Here is a 14,967-nt window from a genome sequence, read left to right as displayed (position 1 = left end):
CTACCTGTTACTGGGTGTTTGTGAATGATAGTGTATGTTTTAAAAAAAAAAAAAAGACTACCATCTTTAAGTATCTGGAGAGATTTTAATCATGTCTATAGAGCATAAGTCATTGTTTTACACCCTGTTACATAACTTCAGACACCTCATCCACCACAACCTGCCCTGTGATTTCATAATTCATGGCTCTCCAGTTGAACACATTGCCTGGAGTGAAGTGTGCGTCAACCATATAGCGTTTGATCTCAGCAGCGGGGAGGACATAGTCCCACATGTGGACTTTAGTAATCATACCAATGAATGACTGATCTGCAGCGAAACCCCCGCCATAGCTGTCCTGCTCTTGGCCCAGGATAGAGATGGGTGCTCCAGTGATGGGCCCAGTTTTGATGAATCTCTTGATGGTTGCCTTGCCGTCCACCCACAGCTGAGCCAACCCATTGTCAGAGCGCCAGGTGCCGCACACAGAGTGCCAGGTGTTTGGGGATAATGACAGTGACAAGAAGTCTGCACCCCCGTCCTGAGCATGCATCCTGATGGTATTTGATGAAGTGGGCTTAAAGAGCACAAAGTCGTTGCTGAACCTGCCAGTAGCCAAAGAGAAGAGCCCGTAGTTCCTGGCGAGATCCGTCTTGAATCTGAAACAGATGTGAGAGCTGTGAGAAACTGGGGCAAACTCTTCTTCAAACATTACCATGAATAAAGAAGCTTTCTGATTACACCACCTCCAGTTACCTGAGACAGGTGGTCACAGAGTTAAATTTGGCTTGAGGTGTCAGGAGTTTCACACGATCTACGTTGCTCTCCCTGGGGAAGACGAACACTTTGCCTGACAGATCTGCACCGGTGGAAAATCAAACCAAGATTTTTTTTCAGAGGAGAAGAGCAAGCAAGAATACTGAGTACATGAACAACAAATGTTCTGTGATCGAAACAAACAGAGCAATTCAATCTACATTATATCATTCACATGCTACTCCGTAAAGCTTTGTTGATTGAAGAAATGCTGACATACCTTGGGGTGCTGCACAACATGTTGCAAGCATCACCATCAAAAGTAAGAGTTTCTCCATCTGAGATTTCAAAGAGGCAATGTTTTAGTATCAATGAATATAGTCAATTGTGTTTACAGTAATTCTGTGTCCATACAATCACTTCAACTCAATAATGCCTTCATTCATCACCATTTGGAAGCATCTGCAGGTTCCAAGCAACACCTTTTTAACTCCTTTTTCAGGGAAGTGAATTTAGGCATCAGTGTTTTTCGATCAACCAATAAGTAGATATCACTTTATGAAAGTAAATTTTAATAAATCTACAAAACACAAAGGATCAGATGCGAATAGCAAATGACTTGGCTTGCAAATCAATAAGAAATCCATCAGGCTGGAAGGAAAAAAATAAATAAAGCATCAGTAAAAGTACCTAAAAAGAAACTATTAGGGTTGAGATGAATAGAGTGTCCTTTACCTTGTGTCCTGGCTGTGTCAGCTTCTTGTCCTGGATGCCCCAGTTTCAGGATGTGTGACCTTCTTTTATCTGTGAGGCAGGTTGTTTGATCATGGAGGACTCTGGACTATTTCCCAACTGTAGGATAAATTAAGGGGGGCACTTTTGGGGTCAGAAGGGGCATACTGTGTCCTCATGGGACATTTGCATGATTAATTTTTGCCCTATAAAGGAAGGTACTTTTTCTATCATAGGGCACCTACCGTATTGCTCACATGTGCACACCTGTAGCTTACTCAGAGGCGCCTTAATGTGGCAGTAGGCAGTATATTTTTGGCATCATTAGGCAAAACTTCCATAATAACCTTTCAGCATATTGTAATTCAAGGGTTCTGAGAGATAACTAGACTTCTGCACCTCCTCATGGCTCTGTTTTCAGGCTTTAAAAAATCTATCCGGGAGACTTTGACCAATCGCAGGTCATTTCATTGAGAGAGTGTTCCTATTGGCTGTGCTCCGGTCATGTGACCAGAACTTGGCGTTCCTTCACCAGATTTCACAATGGCGGTGACGTCACAAACTTTCCCATTTTACAGCTAAACCGTACACTATTAGATGATTCTGAAAACATTTGAGGTGAATATTGATTCATACTGTATTTGATCAGCGCTGCCTAGTTTGACCGTTTGGTCGGAGTACGCGAGTGACAGCCGGCTCTCATAGACGGCAGCTGGACAGCAGACCTCAGATCAGCCCCTACTGCTTGTTTTCCTTCGGTCTGTGAAATCTTGCAGATGCTGTTAGGAGCACCGGAGGACACCGGAGGACACAGAGGCACATGATTTTTTTCAGGTTACCCGTTTCATGTGCTACTGTCACGATAAATACGACTTTTTTTCTCGTAAAATTACGACTTTTTTTTCGTAAATTACAACTTTATTCTTGTAAAATTATGATTTTATTCTCGTAATATTACGACTTTATTCTCATATTTTCACTTTTTTTTCGTAAATTACAACTTTATTCTCGTAAAATTACGACTTTATTCTCGTAATATTACTACTTTTTTCTCATAATATTACAAATTTTTTCTCGTAAAATTACGACTTTATTCTCATAATATAACAGCTTTTTTCTCGTAAAATTACGACTTTATTCCTCGTAAAATTACGACTTTATTCTCGTAATATAACGACTTTTTTCTCTTAATGTTACGACTTTATTCCTCGTAAAATTACGACTTTATTCTCGTAATATAACGACTTTTTTCTCTTAATGTTACGACTTTATTCTCGTAAAATTACGACTTTATTCTTGTAATATTACGACTTTATTCTCGTAATATTATGACTTTTTTTCTCGTAAAATTACAACTTTATTCTCGTAATATTACAACTTTTTTCTCGTAAAATTACGACTTTATTCTCGTAATATTTCAACTTTTTGACTTTTTTTCTCGTAAAATTACGACTTTATTCTTGTAATATTACGACTTTTTTTCTCATAAAATTCCGACTTTATCCTCGTAATATTACAACTTTTTTCTCGTAAAATTACGACTTTATTCTCGTAATATTACGACTTTTTCTCATAAAATTACGACTTTATTCTCGTAATATTACGACTTTTTTGACTTTTTTTCTCCTAAAATTACGACTTTATTCTTGTAATATTACGACTTTTTTTCTCCTAAAATTACGACTTTATTCTCGTAATATTACGACTTTTTCTCATAAAATTACGACTTTATTCTCGTAATATTACGACTTTTTTGACTTTTTTTCTCCTAAAATTACGACTTTATTCTTGTAATATTACAACTTTATTCTCGTAATATTACAACTTTTTTCTCGTAAAATTACGACTTTATTCTCGTAATATTACGACTTTTTGACTTTTTTTCTCGTAAAATTACGACTTTATTCTCGTAATATTACGACTTTTTCTCATAAAATTACGACTTTATTCTCGTAATATTACGACTTTTTTGACTTTTTTTCTCCTAAAATTACGACTTTATTCTTGTAATATTCCGACTTTTTTTCTCGTAAAATTACGACTTTATCCTCGTAATATTACAACTTTTTTTCTCGTAAAAATTACAGCTTTATTCTCGTAATTTTACACCTTTTTATCTTGTAAAGTTATGACTTTATTCTCGAAATCTCCGATTTTTTTCCTCCTAATACCCTTATACCCTAATACTCCGTCGTATCCTAGCATTTTATCATAATATTGTATGACATTCAGTGTTTCTTTCAGTTTTTTGTTTTTTTATATATCTATATAAAAAACACCATTACCCATAAACCCTCACGATGACGTAGAAACCCACAGACATCAAGATGGTGCTTGAGAGTACTATGGTCTGGTAAGGAATGAGAAATATGTTTAAAGTTCAAAATACTGAATGACTAACGTTATGCAAAATAAGCTTATCATTTGATAAACTAATTGTGCGTGTTTTGTGGTGGTTTGTGTGACACATTGGTTGTGTTTATGTGTTTAGTTTGTGGTTTAAGATGCTGAATCTATCCTGAGTCACTCCATCACCAGCTATCGTTAGCCAGCATCAGCCTCCAGCGACACAGCTAACACACAGCTTTATAGACACGTTATGGGACATTTAACAGGTTATATGTTTACTAACGCCAGCCAATGTTGTGTTGCTACCTGGAACTCAATTGTAAAGTGCAAATTACGCCTCAAATCGACTATAAATGTCTTTGTTTAACGCTGTAGCTAATGCTACAACCTACTGTCATTGTCCAAACATGCAGCTCAGTGGCCTCTATTGTTGTCTTTATTTGACCAAACAAGCCTTTCAGGTAGCGCAAACAGACTCTCAGTTCTGGATGTATTCAGAGACAGTGCACATGACATGAAAAACCTTCTTGTTAAACCAATATTATTAGTTTTTCATAGGTAATGTTAGCAGTACTGCAAGGCTGATGCATTGGTTTCCATCACATTGTATGAGATCAGGTGATTGTGTTCACTGGGGCTAAGTTACAACAATCATTTTCATTAATGTGTTATATATATTGATAGTTTTCTTTTTCATTAATCATGTTGTCATTTGTCAGAAAATAGTGATAAATGCTTATCACATTTTCTCAAAGCATCTGTTCATTTTTTTCATTTATTTATTTATTTTGCACAATTTAAGACCATACAACATAACACAAAATAAATGAATAATATACAGTGCAGGAAGAGGCAAAAAAACCACTGGGCTTATCTGAAGCCTCCACCTAGAGACACGATTAATATAAAGAAATAATATGACTACATTATAGTGATATCAAACAATTAGGACAAGATATATATAATAACAATAAAGTAAGTATATCAAAAAAAGTGTGTGTGTGTGTTGCGCGGAAGTGTATGGTTAGTGTTTGTGAGGAGGATATTGATTTAAATATCTATAAAGACTTCTGGGCAATCGTAATCAAACAACATTGTGAGTGGGGGGAAAATAAAAAAACATTAAAACAGATACATGGACAACATGAGGAAAGCAATTACAAGACAGCAATTAAATGACCCTTTAAGCGACTTTTGAAACATTTGACAGATGAACAGTTTATTGATAGATGTGAAAAGCTACTCTATAATTTGGTTCCTCTAAATCTTATCAAAAATGTACCTCTACTAGTGAGGAAGTTAGGAGGATGAAGATCTAGAGACTGACGGGTTGAGTAAGAATGGACCTGAGAATTTGTTTTAAAATATGTCTTGAACTGCTCAGGAATATTCCCACCAGAAAGTATCTTATAAATAAAGACACATATTTGAGAAATATTGATATCATAAATAGTAAGAATCTGGAGTTTCTTAAATAGAGGAGCAGAGGAGATGTGTTCCTCACAAAACGTTTTTGGAGAACTAACATTTTGTGAAGGTTTGTAGGAAAAGTACTCATAGAGCTTGTTTTGTCCAACCAACAATCCAAGACTCTAAAATATACAACTTAAAGCAGCAAATCTTCACTTTTGAGAAGCTGAAACCAGTAAATGGCATTTATTGACAAATTACTTCAGCGATTAATCATTTATAAAAAAAAGTCACTGTCGATCAACTAATTGATTAATGAACTAAATGTTTCAGTGTCTGCCCCCTTTATATGGAATACAGTATTCTGGCCATATATATTGCCGTATTATCAATATATAAATATCAATAATACTCTATACAACCCATATTTGTCCAGTCGATGTAATTTACATTTTTTCACATTCTTAAAACTGCTGTTTATTTTTCTTAGTGTGGACAACAGTGAGTACATGCGCAATGGAGACTTTCTACCCACCAGGCTGCAGGCTCAGCAGGACGCAGTTAATATTGTTTGTCACTCCAAGACCCGCACCAACCCTGAAAACAACGTGGGCCTCATCACCATGGCAAAGTAAGAGACAGTGTGTCTGAATGAGTGTACTGATATTTAAAATATGTTGGTATAATAACACAAGTGTTGTGTCTCCGTGCAGCAACTGTGAGGTGCTGACCACACTGACTCCAGACACGGGCCGGATACTGTCCAAGCTGCATGCTGTGCAGCCTATTGGAAACATCTGCTTCTGCACTGGCATCAGGGTGGCACATGTGAGTTTCTGATTTTCATTACACAGTCAGTCTTCCCCCTAGCTTCTCCTGAAGGAAACCAATAGAGGAGCTGGAAAAGATGTATGAAGTTAATTTTAGGAACATTAGGACATATGGAAAGGTCAGTTAAGGCGCTTCCACAAGCCAACATTTAGTCTGTTTTAATCTATTTCTGGTGCAGTTCAGCTCATGGTGTGGTTTGTTTAGGCAGTTGTGAACGCAGTAATCATACAATGGTGTGGACCAAAACAACCATTTCCAAGCGAACCAAAAGGTCAGGCTGCCTGTGCGGGCATTTGTTGAGATTGACACAGGTAAATGACTGGTTAATATGAGTGAGAGAGGACTGACCTGAACTTCTGCAGTAGTCCGTTGACACACAGTAGATCAGTGCTGAGTCAAAGTGAAAAAAACCTTGACAGCAATATTTGCTATATATGCGATTTGCAAATTTCCTCACTGCGGGACTAATAAAGGAATATCTTATCTTATTTCCATGTCCGCTATTGCCTGTTTTAGAAGTGACAGCTCTCGAGACGAAAGAGATAAATTCACTCCTTCGTACACGCAGCATTTTTTTTTTTTTTATAATTTGGTCCGCTTTAATCTTTGCACTGTGAAACCGAACCAGACTTATTAAAAAATTAACCAAAAGAATCAATTTCCCTCTGATTCGAACCAGCCAAACGGACTGTGGCTTGTGTTACGGTCGCCGAGGTGACCGTTCGTTATTGTTAGTATTGTATTGTTGTATGTTGCTGTGCGGCGCTGTTCCCTGTGTTCTTTTTCTTTTTGGTGCGCTCTGCTGTCCCGTCGCTCCAAGACGACGTCACGTCTTGGGGATTCCCTTCGGGGCCACGCCTCCGGAACGTCCTCAGGTGGATGCCCTTCGCTTCCCGCCGTTTGTGGTCCTGCCTCTGACGACGTCACATGGGAGGAGCCAATCACCAGCCGGCTGGGCCGCGTAGAAAGCATTAAAGGCCAGCTGTGACTAGACCAAGGGGGCAGTGATTATCATTGATCTGTTCCCCGTGCCTCTCGATTGTGTGTTGACATTGTTAACCAGAAATTGTGTATAAGTCCCACTGGAGTCAGTGGACTTTAGATTGTGATATTGAATGTTAACTAGTTTGAGGTACTCGTGTTTGTTTATACTTAATGGTGCATTGAGGTAGTTGTGTAATTTGTCTGTGTGTTAGGATTGTGCAGGGCTAGGGTGTGTGCCTTGTTTTCTCCTTTTCGGCCACCCTAAACCCTCGTTTTCATTTAGTAGTAATTCCATCCATTGTATGGTTTATTTTGCTTTAATTTCAATCACTCACAAATAAACAAGTGATTGCCTGATAACATCGGCTCTATGTTACTCCCTTTACCCCTACACCAACTCCGGGTTGTAACATAAATGGGGGCTCGTCCGGGATATTAATTATTCCCGAGAATTTCTTGTTTAAATTGATTGATTGATTGTTTGCACCGGGGGTGCTATGGCGTTCAATTTAGAGCGTTTTCTTCAAACCCCCACCCGTGATCAACTTGCGCTGTGTAGAAAGGACGACCTGTTAGACATAGCCCGCCACTTCGGTTTCTCGGCATCGAGGCAGCTAATTAAGAAAGAGCTAAAGCAGTTAGTTGTGAATAAACTTGTTGAGTTGAGGGTGATTGAGATGTTGGCGCCTGCAGAGTCCAGTATGCAGGAGGAAGTCGCTCTGGCTGAGGGTGGAACTCCCAGTACTGTGGCTGAGCGAGAGCCTAAACCAGCCCCGGGTATTGCCTTCGAGGCGGAGGGCCGGGTTAAGACGCCGGTTACTCTCCCTCGATACGATCCCCTATCGCCTGGTTCTGCAGGATCTCGAGACGAGGCACGTTTAAAAGTACGCCTGGCTCGTCTCCACCTCGAGGCTCAGACTCATGCGCAGGAACGTCAGGCAGAGCTTGACTTCCGCCTGCAAGTTAAAAAACTGGAGATAGAGGCAGATAAAGATGTAAGGCTACGTCAAATGGAGATTGATTTACGGAGGGAAACTCTTACGGCAGAGGCAGCTTCTACGTCAGCTGGCTCACCCTCAATGCTCGCTAGTTATTCACAAAGAGCTTTTGACATTAGTAAAAGCATCGCTTTAGTCCCCCATTTCCGAGAAACCGAAGTGGACTGTTACTTTAGCGCCTTTGAGCGCATTGCGCTGGCTCTTAAATGGCCTGCTGAGATGTGGTCCCTACTACTACAATGTAGGTTATCTGGTAAAGCCCAAGAGGTAGTAGCAGCGCTCCCTCTTGAGGCTAGTAAAGATTATGACACTGTGAAAGCCGCCATTCTGCGCGCCTATGAGTTGGTGCCAGAGGCTTATAGGCAAAAATTTAGAGCCCAGAAAAAGGCCGCCACCCAAACTTATGTGGAGTTTGCGAGGGATAAGGGGAGTCTCTTTGACAAATGGTGTTCCGCTACTAAATGTGATGATTTTTCTGCCCTTCGTGAGTTAATGTTGTTAGAAGAGTTTAAAAATTGTTTGCCTGAGCGCATGGTTGTGCATTTGAATGAGCAGAAGGTAAACACTCTGTCTGCTGCAGCTGTTATGGCTGATGAGTATATGCTTACGCACAAGGTTACGTTCACTTCGTCCTCTTTTTCTGACAGGCCTCGTTTCGTTCCCGCTGCCTCTGTTGATAGAGGTCCTAGCAGAGCTCCTCTCGTGCGCAGAGAGGAGAGGGAGTGTTACTACTGCCACAAGGCCGGACACGTCATTGCAAATTGTTTGTTATTGAAACGTAAGGAGGAGCAGCAGCCGTCTCCGGCTGTGCGCCAGCCTAAAGGCATCGGCTTAATTAAATCAGGGCGTATTGGAAATCCCACAGACCCGTGTGATGATGATAGTCCTGATCCCTGCTTCGGGCCGTTTATTATGGAGGGCTTAGTGTCGCTAACCGGCGCGCCAGGTGATCAGCGTCCCATACAGATTTTGCGCGACACCGGGGGTTCCCAGTCTGTTATAGTTGCAAAATCGTTACCATTTTCAGATCAAACGGCGTGTGGCTACAGTACGATGCTCAGTGGAATCGGAATGGGTTGTGTTCCGCGGCCAGTGCACCGGGTGCATGTGCAGTCCAAATTAATAAGCGGTTTCTTCCCGGTAGCGGTCTGCCCGGCGTTGCCAATCCGTGGCATCGTAATGTTAATGGGGAATGACATTGCCGGGGGTAAGGTGACGCCTACGCTTGAGGTGTTAGACAGGGCACCGATACTCCCTGTCAGCCCAAGACTCGCCGCTAACAGTGATGAGTCGGAGCTGCTGGCTTTGTTCCCGTCGTGCGTAATTACGCGCGCTCAAAAACAGAAGCGTGCTGCAGAAAGTGACAGAAGTAATGATGTTGATCTAACCGACAGTGTGCTGTTGAAAGTCCTTACAGGTAAGACCGAACTAGACGCCATTGTGACGTCCCATTCTCCTCCTAAGGAGTTAAAAGAACAGGTAAAAATTAGCACCGCATCTCCTGAGCTCCGGCTGCCTGTAACTCGGGAGCGGCTCGTCGCTGCTCAAAGGGCCGACAAAAGTCTGAGGAAATGTTTGTCTGCCACGGTAATTATTCATTATCTGCTGCGCCTCATTGTGATGATTGTCTTGATTTGTTCTGCCGTGGGTAATCTCAGTGGTTTTCCCCGTTCAAAAGTAATTGGTAGCCCTGCATGGACACCAGATTACCACCGTGATTTTGAGAGTGTAACCGCTCTCCTGTGCCATGCTCCGGTACTTGCTACTCCCGATTTTCCGTGTTCTTGTGAACTGAAAGTTGCCGGTTACACTGTAGAGGCAGGTGGATGTAACCTTGGGAGTAAACGACAAAGGGTTCAGAAAAAATTGTGGCCGACGCCTTGTCCAGAGTGTAAGGAGTATTGTTTGGATGTGAAGTTGTGACAACTCCGGTGGGTTTGTATTTATGTGGGGGGGTGTTACGGTCGCCGAGGTGACCGTTCGTTATTGTTAGTATTGTATTGTTGTATGTTGCTGTGCGGCGCTGTTCCCTGTGTTCTTTTTCTTTTTGGTGCGCTCTGCTGTCCCGTCGCTCCAAGACGACGTCACGTCTTGGGGATTCCCTTCGGGGCCACGCCTCCGGAACGTCCTCAGGTGGATGCCCTTCGCTTCCCGCCGTTTGTGGTCCTGCCTCTGACGACGTCACATGGGAGGAGCCAATCACCAGCCGGCTGGGCCGCGTAGAAAGCATTAAAGGCCAGCTGTGACTAGACCAAGGGGGCAGTGATTATCATTGATCTGTTCCCCGTGCCTCTCGATTGTGTGTTGACATTGTTAACCAGAAATTGTGTATAAGTCCCACTGGAGTCAGTGGACTTTAGATTGTGATATTGAATGTTAACTAGTTTGAGGTACTCGTGTTTGTTTATACTTAATGGTGCATTGAGGTAGTTGTGTAATTTGTCTGTGTGTTAGGATTGTGCAGGGCTAGGGTGTGTGCCTTGTTTTCTCCTTTTCGGCCACCCTAAACCCTCGTTTTCATTTAGTAGTAATTCCATCCATTGTATGGTTTATTTTGCTTTAATTTCAATCACTCACAAATAAACAAGTGATTGCCTGATAACATCGGCTCTATGTTACTCCCTTTACCCCTACACCAACTCCGGGTTGTAACACTTGTGAAAGTGTCCTAAAAGAACTGGCTCATCTAAATGTGATGCAGCCATCATTAATATTATTGATTACACCCTGTGCTTTACATGCGTAAATGTCTGTGGTGAAAAGATCTATCGTCCTATTTGTCGCATGAATTCATTTATCACTTCATAAGGTTTCTTTTCTTTCGTCTGTCATGTTTCTCTCTGTAGTTGGCGCTGAAGCACAGACAGGGCAAAAACCACAAGATGCGCATTATTGCATTTGTTGGCAGCCCAGTGGAGGACAACGAAAAAGAAGTGAGCTACTTTCTGACATAAGTCAAGTGTTTTGCATGTTATTAGTGTTTATGTTACTGAGGGAGTTTACATATTACCCAGCGAATACTAGATTAGTGATTTTGGTATTGATAACCAGGGAGGAGACTGTCAACAATATCAGACTGTTAAGATTTTCTTTGGACGGGATGGTAGACATCTTTGAAACGCATGCTGCTCACCAAACTCTTCCTGAGTGAACTTCGAACACTGCTACCTGTATACACCAAAGAGATATTAACACATAATTATTTACCCTTTGTTTTATCTAAACTGACTAAGCCATTAATGTAAACTAACACAAGTCTCCCTGGGTTATGTAAAGACTAAAGAGTTTACAAACTCAACAGCTAACATCAATATCTTTAAACACAACTTACTACTAGTCTTTTCCTGCAAATCATACCATTACAATGTAATAATTACATTACATATTACATTAAAATAGCTGTTCTAGGTGTTGTTATTTAGCTTAGTTAGTAATGCTTTTTCATTACAGGCCCCTGATAATATATATGTCACTGAAGTGTTTTTATTTTCTTGTAGCTGGTCAAAATGGCAAAGCGTCTAAAGAAGGAAAAGGTCAATGTGGATATCATTAACTTTGGAGAAGAGGTATTTTTTTCCATCAACGCTCCACAAACACACACACACACACACACACACACGAACACAGCATCATGGATATCTAATGTGCTATTGTGTGTATTTCTAAGCTATTGTCTGGTCCATGTGCTTACTCTTTTTCTTTCTCACCCCTGCAGGAGATGAACACAGAGAAGCTGACGGCCTTCATCACCACACTGAATGGCAAAGAGGGAGCAGGCTCCCACCTGGTCACAGTTCCTCCAGGCCCCAGTCTGGCTGATGCCCTGCTGTCCTCACCCATCCTGGCTGGAGAGGGAGGTGCAGTGTTGGGCCTGGGTGCCGGTGACTTTGAGTTTGGAGTGGATCCCAGCGCAGACCCAGAGCTGGCCTTGGTAAGAGAGCAGGGCAAAGATGCTGCAATAGTTCACTGTAATGTGTATAGTTTGTATAGTTCATTGCAATCACAACTTTTACTACCTTCTATATAACATTTTGTCTTTTTAATTCTTTCTTCATTATATATATTTGTGGCATCATACTGTTTGCCATTTTATTTGATTATTTATCTTCCTCTCTTCTCTCCAGGCTCTGAGGGTATCTATGGAGGAGCAGAGACAACGACAGGAGGATGAAGCTCGCAGAGCCGCTGTCGCATCAGCTGCTGACGCTGGCGTTTCCTCTCCTGCTGCAGACGGTGAGAAAAATGTCCAGCAACTTGATTTGCTGTAATAGATGCCAATTTCCGCCCTTCTTCCTTCAATAGAGGGTTTATGGCTCTCAACGTGAGCGGCGTTTTTTCTCTTTCTTTTGCAGAGTCTGAGGATGCCCTGTTGAAGATGTCTGTTCCACTTACAGAGTCATCCACACCTGCTCTACCAGACTTCAGCCGCATGACAGAGGACGAACAGATTGCCTATGCTCTGCAGATGTCCATGCAGGGAGAAGGAGCAGGTTAAACATGGATTTTACATTTTCTGAATTTCCCTGGCCAGGAGAATTGATAACCTCAAATACAAGAGATTCAGTATGCATCACATCAACGATATAAAATCATGTTCCTGTTAGAGGAAGCAGAAGAACCAGTTTTCGTGGTCCTGTATGTGTTTTACTTGTATTATTTGTATTCTTGAATCCAAAATGAGCCACGGACAAACTCCAGAATATTGTATATATCTGCCTTTTATCACTGTAGGTATGATTGATTGTAGAAGTGCATATATCTAACTGCTAATTTGGATAATGATTACCTGGAGATAGTAACATTACTGTTATTGGTTTGTTTGTATTGGCACTCTAATACAATTTCTTATGAGACTTTGGAGCCTGGCAAACAATCTCACATATCCTACTTATGATTAATGACTAAACAGTTGGCAGGAGCAGTTTGTTCTAGTCTAAGGTCCATATTTACAAAATATTCTATGTGCACTGAATGCAGCACGAGAGTACAAGCATGGTATTGCTCTTATTATTTAAGATAACACACCTAATTATGCAATACTTTTGGTAATAATTAATATTAGATGCAGTTCAAAGTGTCCAAATATGTTTTTGCACAGCAGCACATCATATAACCCAGGTTAAAAATGACCACAATTTTCCATAAACCATATTTTTCCTACTCAAACAACATTTCTGTTCAATTTGTGTTGCAGAGTTTGGTGCTGAAGACATGGACACAGGAGCTGACACGGACTCCAGTAAGGCTAAGGTAAGCACAAGCCTTTATTAGTTCTCATTGGTCTTTTTCATCAAATTGAAAAGTGGTAAATATTACAACACGTCATTTTCTGTGTCCAGGATGAAGAGGACTACGACGTCATGCAGGATCCAGAGTTCCTTCAGAGCGTCCTGGAAAACCTTCCTGGAGTCGACCCCAACAACGAGGCCATCCGTAACGCCATGGGCTCTCTGGCTTCCCAGACGGGCTCTAAACCCGACACCAAGAAAGATGAGGAGAAAAAGAAATGAAGACCCAAAGAAAGGAACATAATATATGATAAATAAAAAAAAGACCTGAGAATTGCACCGCATGTGTTATTCACGGTAACGGTATTACTCTCCTCCATACAGGAACCATTTTCTTCATCTTTTGTTTATGTTATGTGTGTAAACTGTAAACAACTTTTGACTTTTTTTCAACTTTAGGTTAAAGGCCTATTCTGATTTACATTTTTTTGTGTGTGTCAAGCAGATATGCTTACTTTTGAATCTTTTGTAATATAACTACTCAGTAACATGGGCAGATTTCCTCAATAAATTTACAAAATACAACGGGGTACTTCTTCTGATGCTTGAAATGTATTTACAGTTTAATTTTTACACACCTACTTTTCCAAAATATCAATGGATTTTGCATTGAAATGTACAAACATCACTGGTATTACACAGCCAGCACCCAGTTAAACATGCATTTAAAGTTGCAAGATGGCAATATTATTATTATTATTATGACTGGGTGTTCTTTATTGAACAAAACAGGAATACAAGGCACATATAAGCGAACACAGCCTAGGGGAAACACATAAAGACATGTTGACAAAGACCTTTTGAAAATCGGTTTATGTAGGAACTTTTCTTGCAGAATATTCAGATTAAGAATAATAATAATCTGCATTTGTGTTACTGCAAAAATCACATTGTATGAGAGCAGAGTTTGTCAGCAAGTAAGTACTTAAAGGGACTGTTTGTAACTTTTTAAGCGTATAAATGTAGCGGGTCGGCACACATGCGCGTTCGCATATGCGCGCTCGCGTGTGGCCGGAGCCTCGTCTCCGCTGCCTGCTCTCCTTCACTCAGACAGCGAGCGCGTCCTCGCTGTCTCGCTCCACCTCTAGACGTGAACGCGCGCTCACTACACACTGCAGAAGAGTTAGTTTAGCTCTGAGAATATCTAGTGAATGTAGAGTGGACGTTTTGCAGAAGTAAATGCTGCAGCTCCTCCAGACCAACAGAGGTTTACCGTGTCTTGTGAAGTGACGGGGCTCCTCAACGAGTTACGTTATCGTCTCGTTACCGACCGGGTGCCGGTGTCTTCGGCTGCCGGCTGCGGTCGGGAGGCGATAACGTAACTCGTTGAGGAGCCCCGCTGCTGAAGCCTGCGCTGAGCAGGAAAAGCCAACACTAGGATCAGCAGTGATTCATGGAGAGACCTTCGTCTGGTCAGCTAACATTACTGCCAAGCAGCTGAAATATAGAGTGATATTGTGGTTTTAGCTGACGTCTGTAACCTCACTGTTTTGAGCGATGCTCGTTCATGTCTATGTAGAGCGAGCAAGCGCGAGCTCGACGCTGACTTTCGTTGATTTCAAGGCCACAGGTGTCGCTGTTAAGCAGCATTTCTGAATCTTACAAATAGTCCCTTTAAGCGTGTACAGAAATCTTTCCAG

The 14,967-nt window shown here is 41.3% G+C and overlaps 3 protein-coding genes across 3 annotated transcripts in view; 2 read left to right on the top strand and 1 right to left on the bottom strand.

Annotated features, from left to right (window-relative positions):
• Positions 1-65: 65 nt before the first annotated feature.
• LOC141779046 (C-reactive protein-like) lies at positions 66-1,565 on the bottom strand. The gene is made up of 4 exons (XM_074653677.1): positions 1,471-1,565; positions 1,016-1,073; positions 736-838; positions 66-638 (listed from the first exon to the last, which is right to left on the bottom strand). Exons 2-4 carry the CDS (start codon positions 1,071-1,073, stop codon positions 128-130), a joined length of 672 nt encoding a protein of 223 aa, XP_074509778.1. The 5' UTR covers positions 1,471-1,565; the 3' UTR covers positions 66-127.
• A 2,127-nt stretch (positions 1,566-3,692) lies between these two features.
• Positions 3,693-13,852, top strand: LOC141779039 (26S proteasome non-ATPase regulatory subunit 4-like). The gene is made up of 10 exons (XM_074653671.1): positions 3,693-3,820; positions 5,717-5,857; positions 5,940-6,054; positions 10,886-10,972; positions 11,537-11,605; positions 11,755-11,970; positions 12,164-12,272; positions 12,392-12,529; positions 13,234-13,289; positions 13,379-13,852. Exons 1-10 carry the CDS (start codon positions 3,795-3,797, stop codon positions 13,547-13,549), a joined length of 1,128 nt encoding a protein of 375 aa, XP_074509772.1. The 5' UTR covers positions 3,693-3,794; the 3' UTR covers positions 13,550-13,852.
• The window catches only part of flad1 (flavin adenine dinucleotide synthetase 1), a 276,153-nt gene continuing 266,380 nt past the window's right edge, over positions 5,195-14,967 (top strand). Inside the window, exon 1 of the mRNA XM_074653666.1 lies at positions 5,195-5,205. The gene's annotated coding sequence lies outside the window, so the exon portion shown is untranslated. The remainder of the gene's footprint in view (positions 5,206-14,967) is intronic.

This window comes from Sebastes fasciatus, chromosome 12, assembly GCF_043250625.1.
Source record: "Sebastes fasciatus isolate fSebFas1 chromosome 12, fSebFas1.pri, whole genome shotgun sequence".
Classification (NCBI taxonomy): domain Eukaryota; kingdom Metazoa; phylum Chordata; class Actinopteri; order Perciformes; family Sebastidae; genus Sebastes; species Sebastes fasciatus.
Note: the sequence above shows the minus strand (reverse complement) of the source record. Positions and strands in the feature narration are given on the sequence as shown.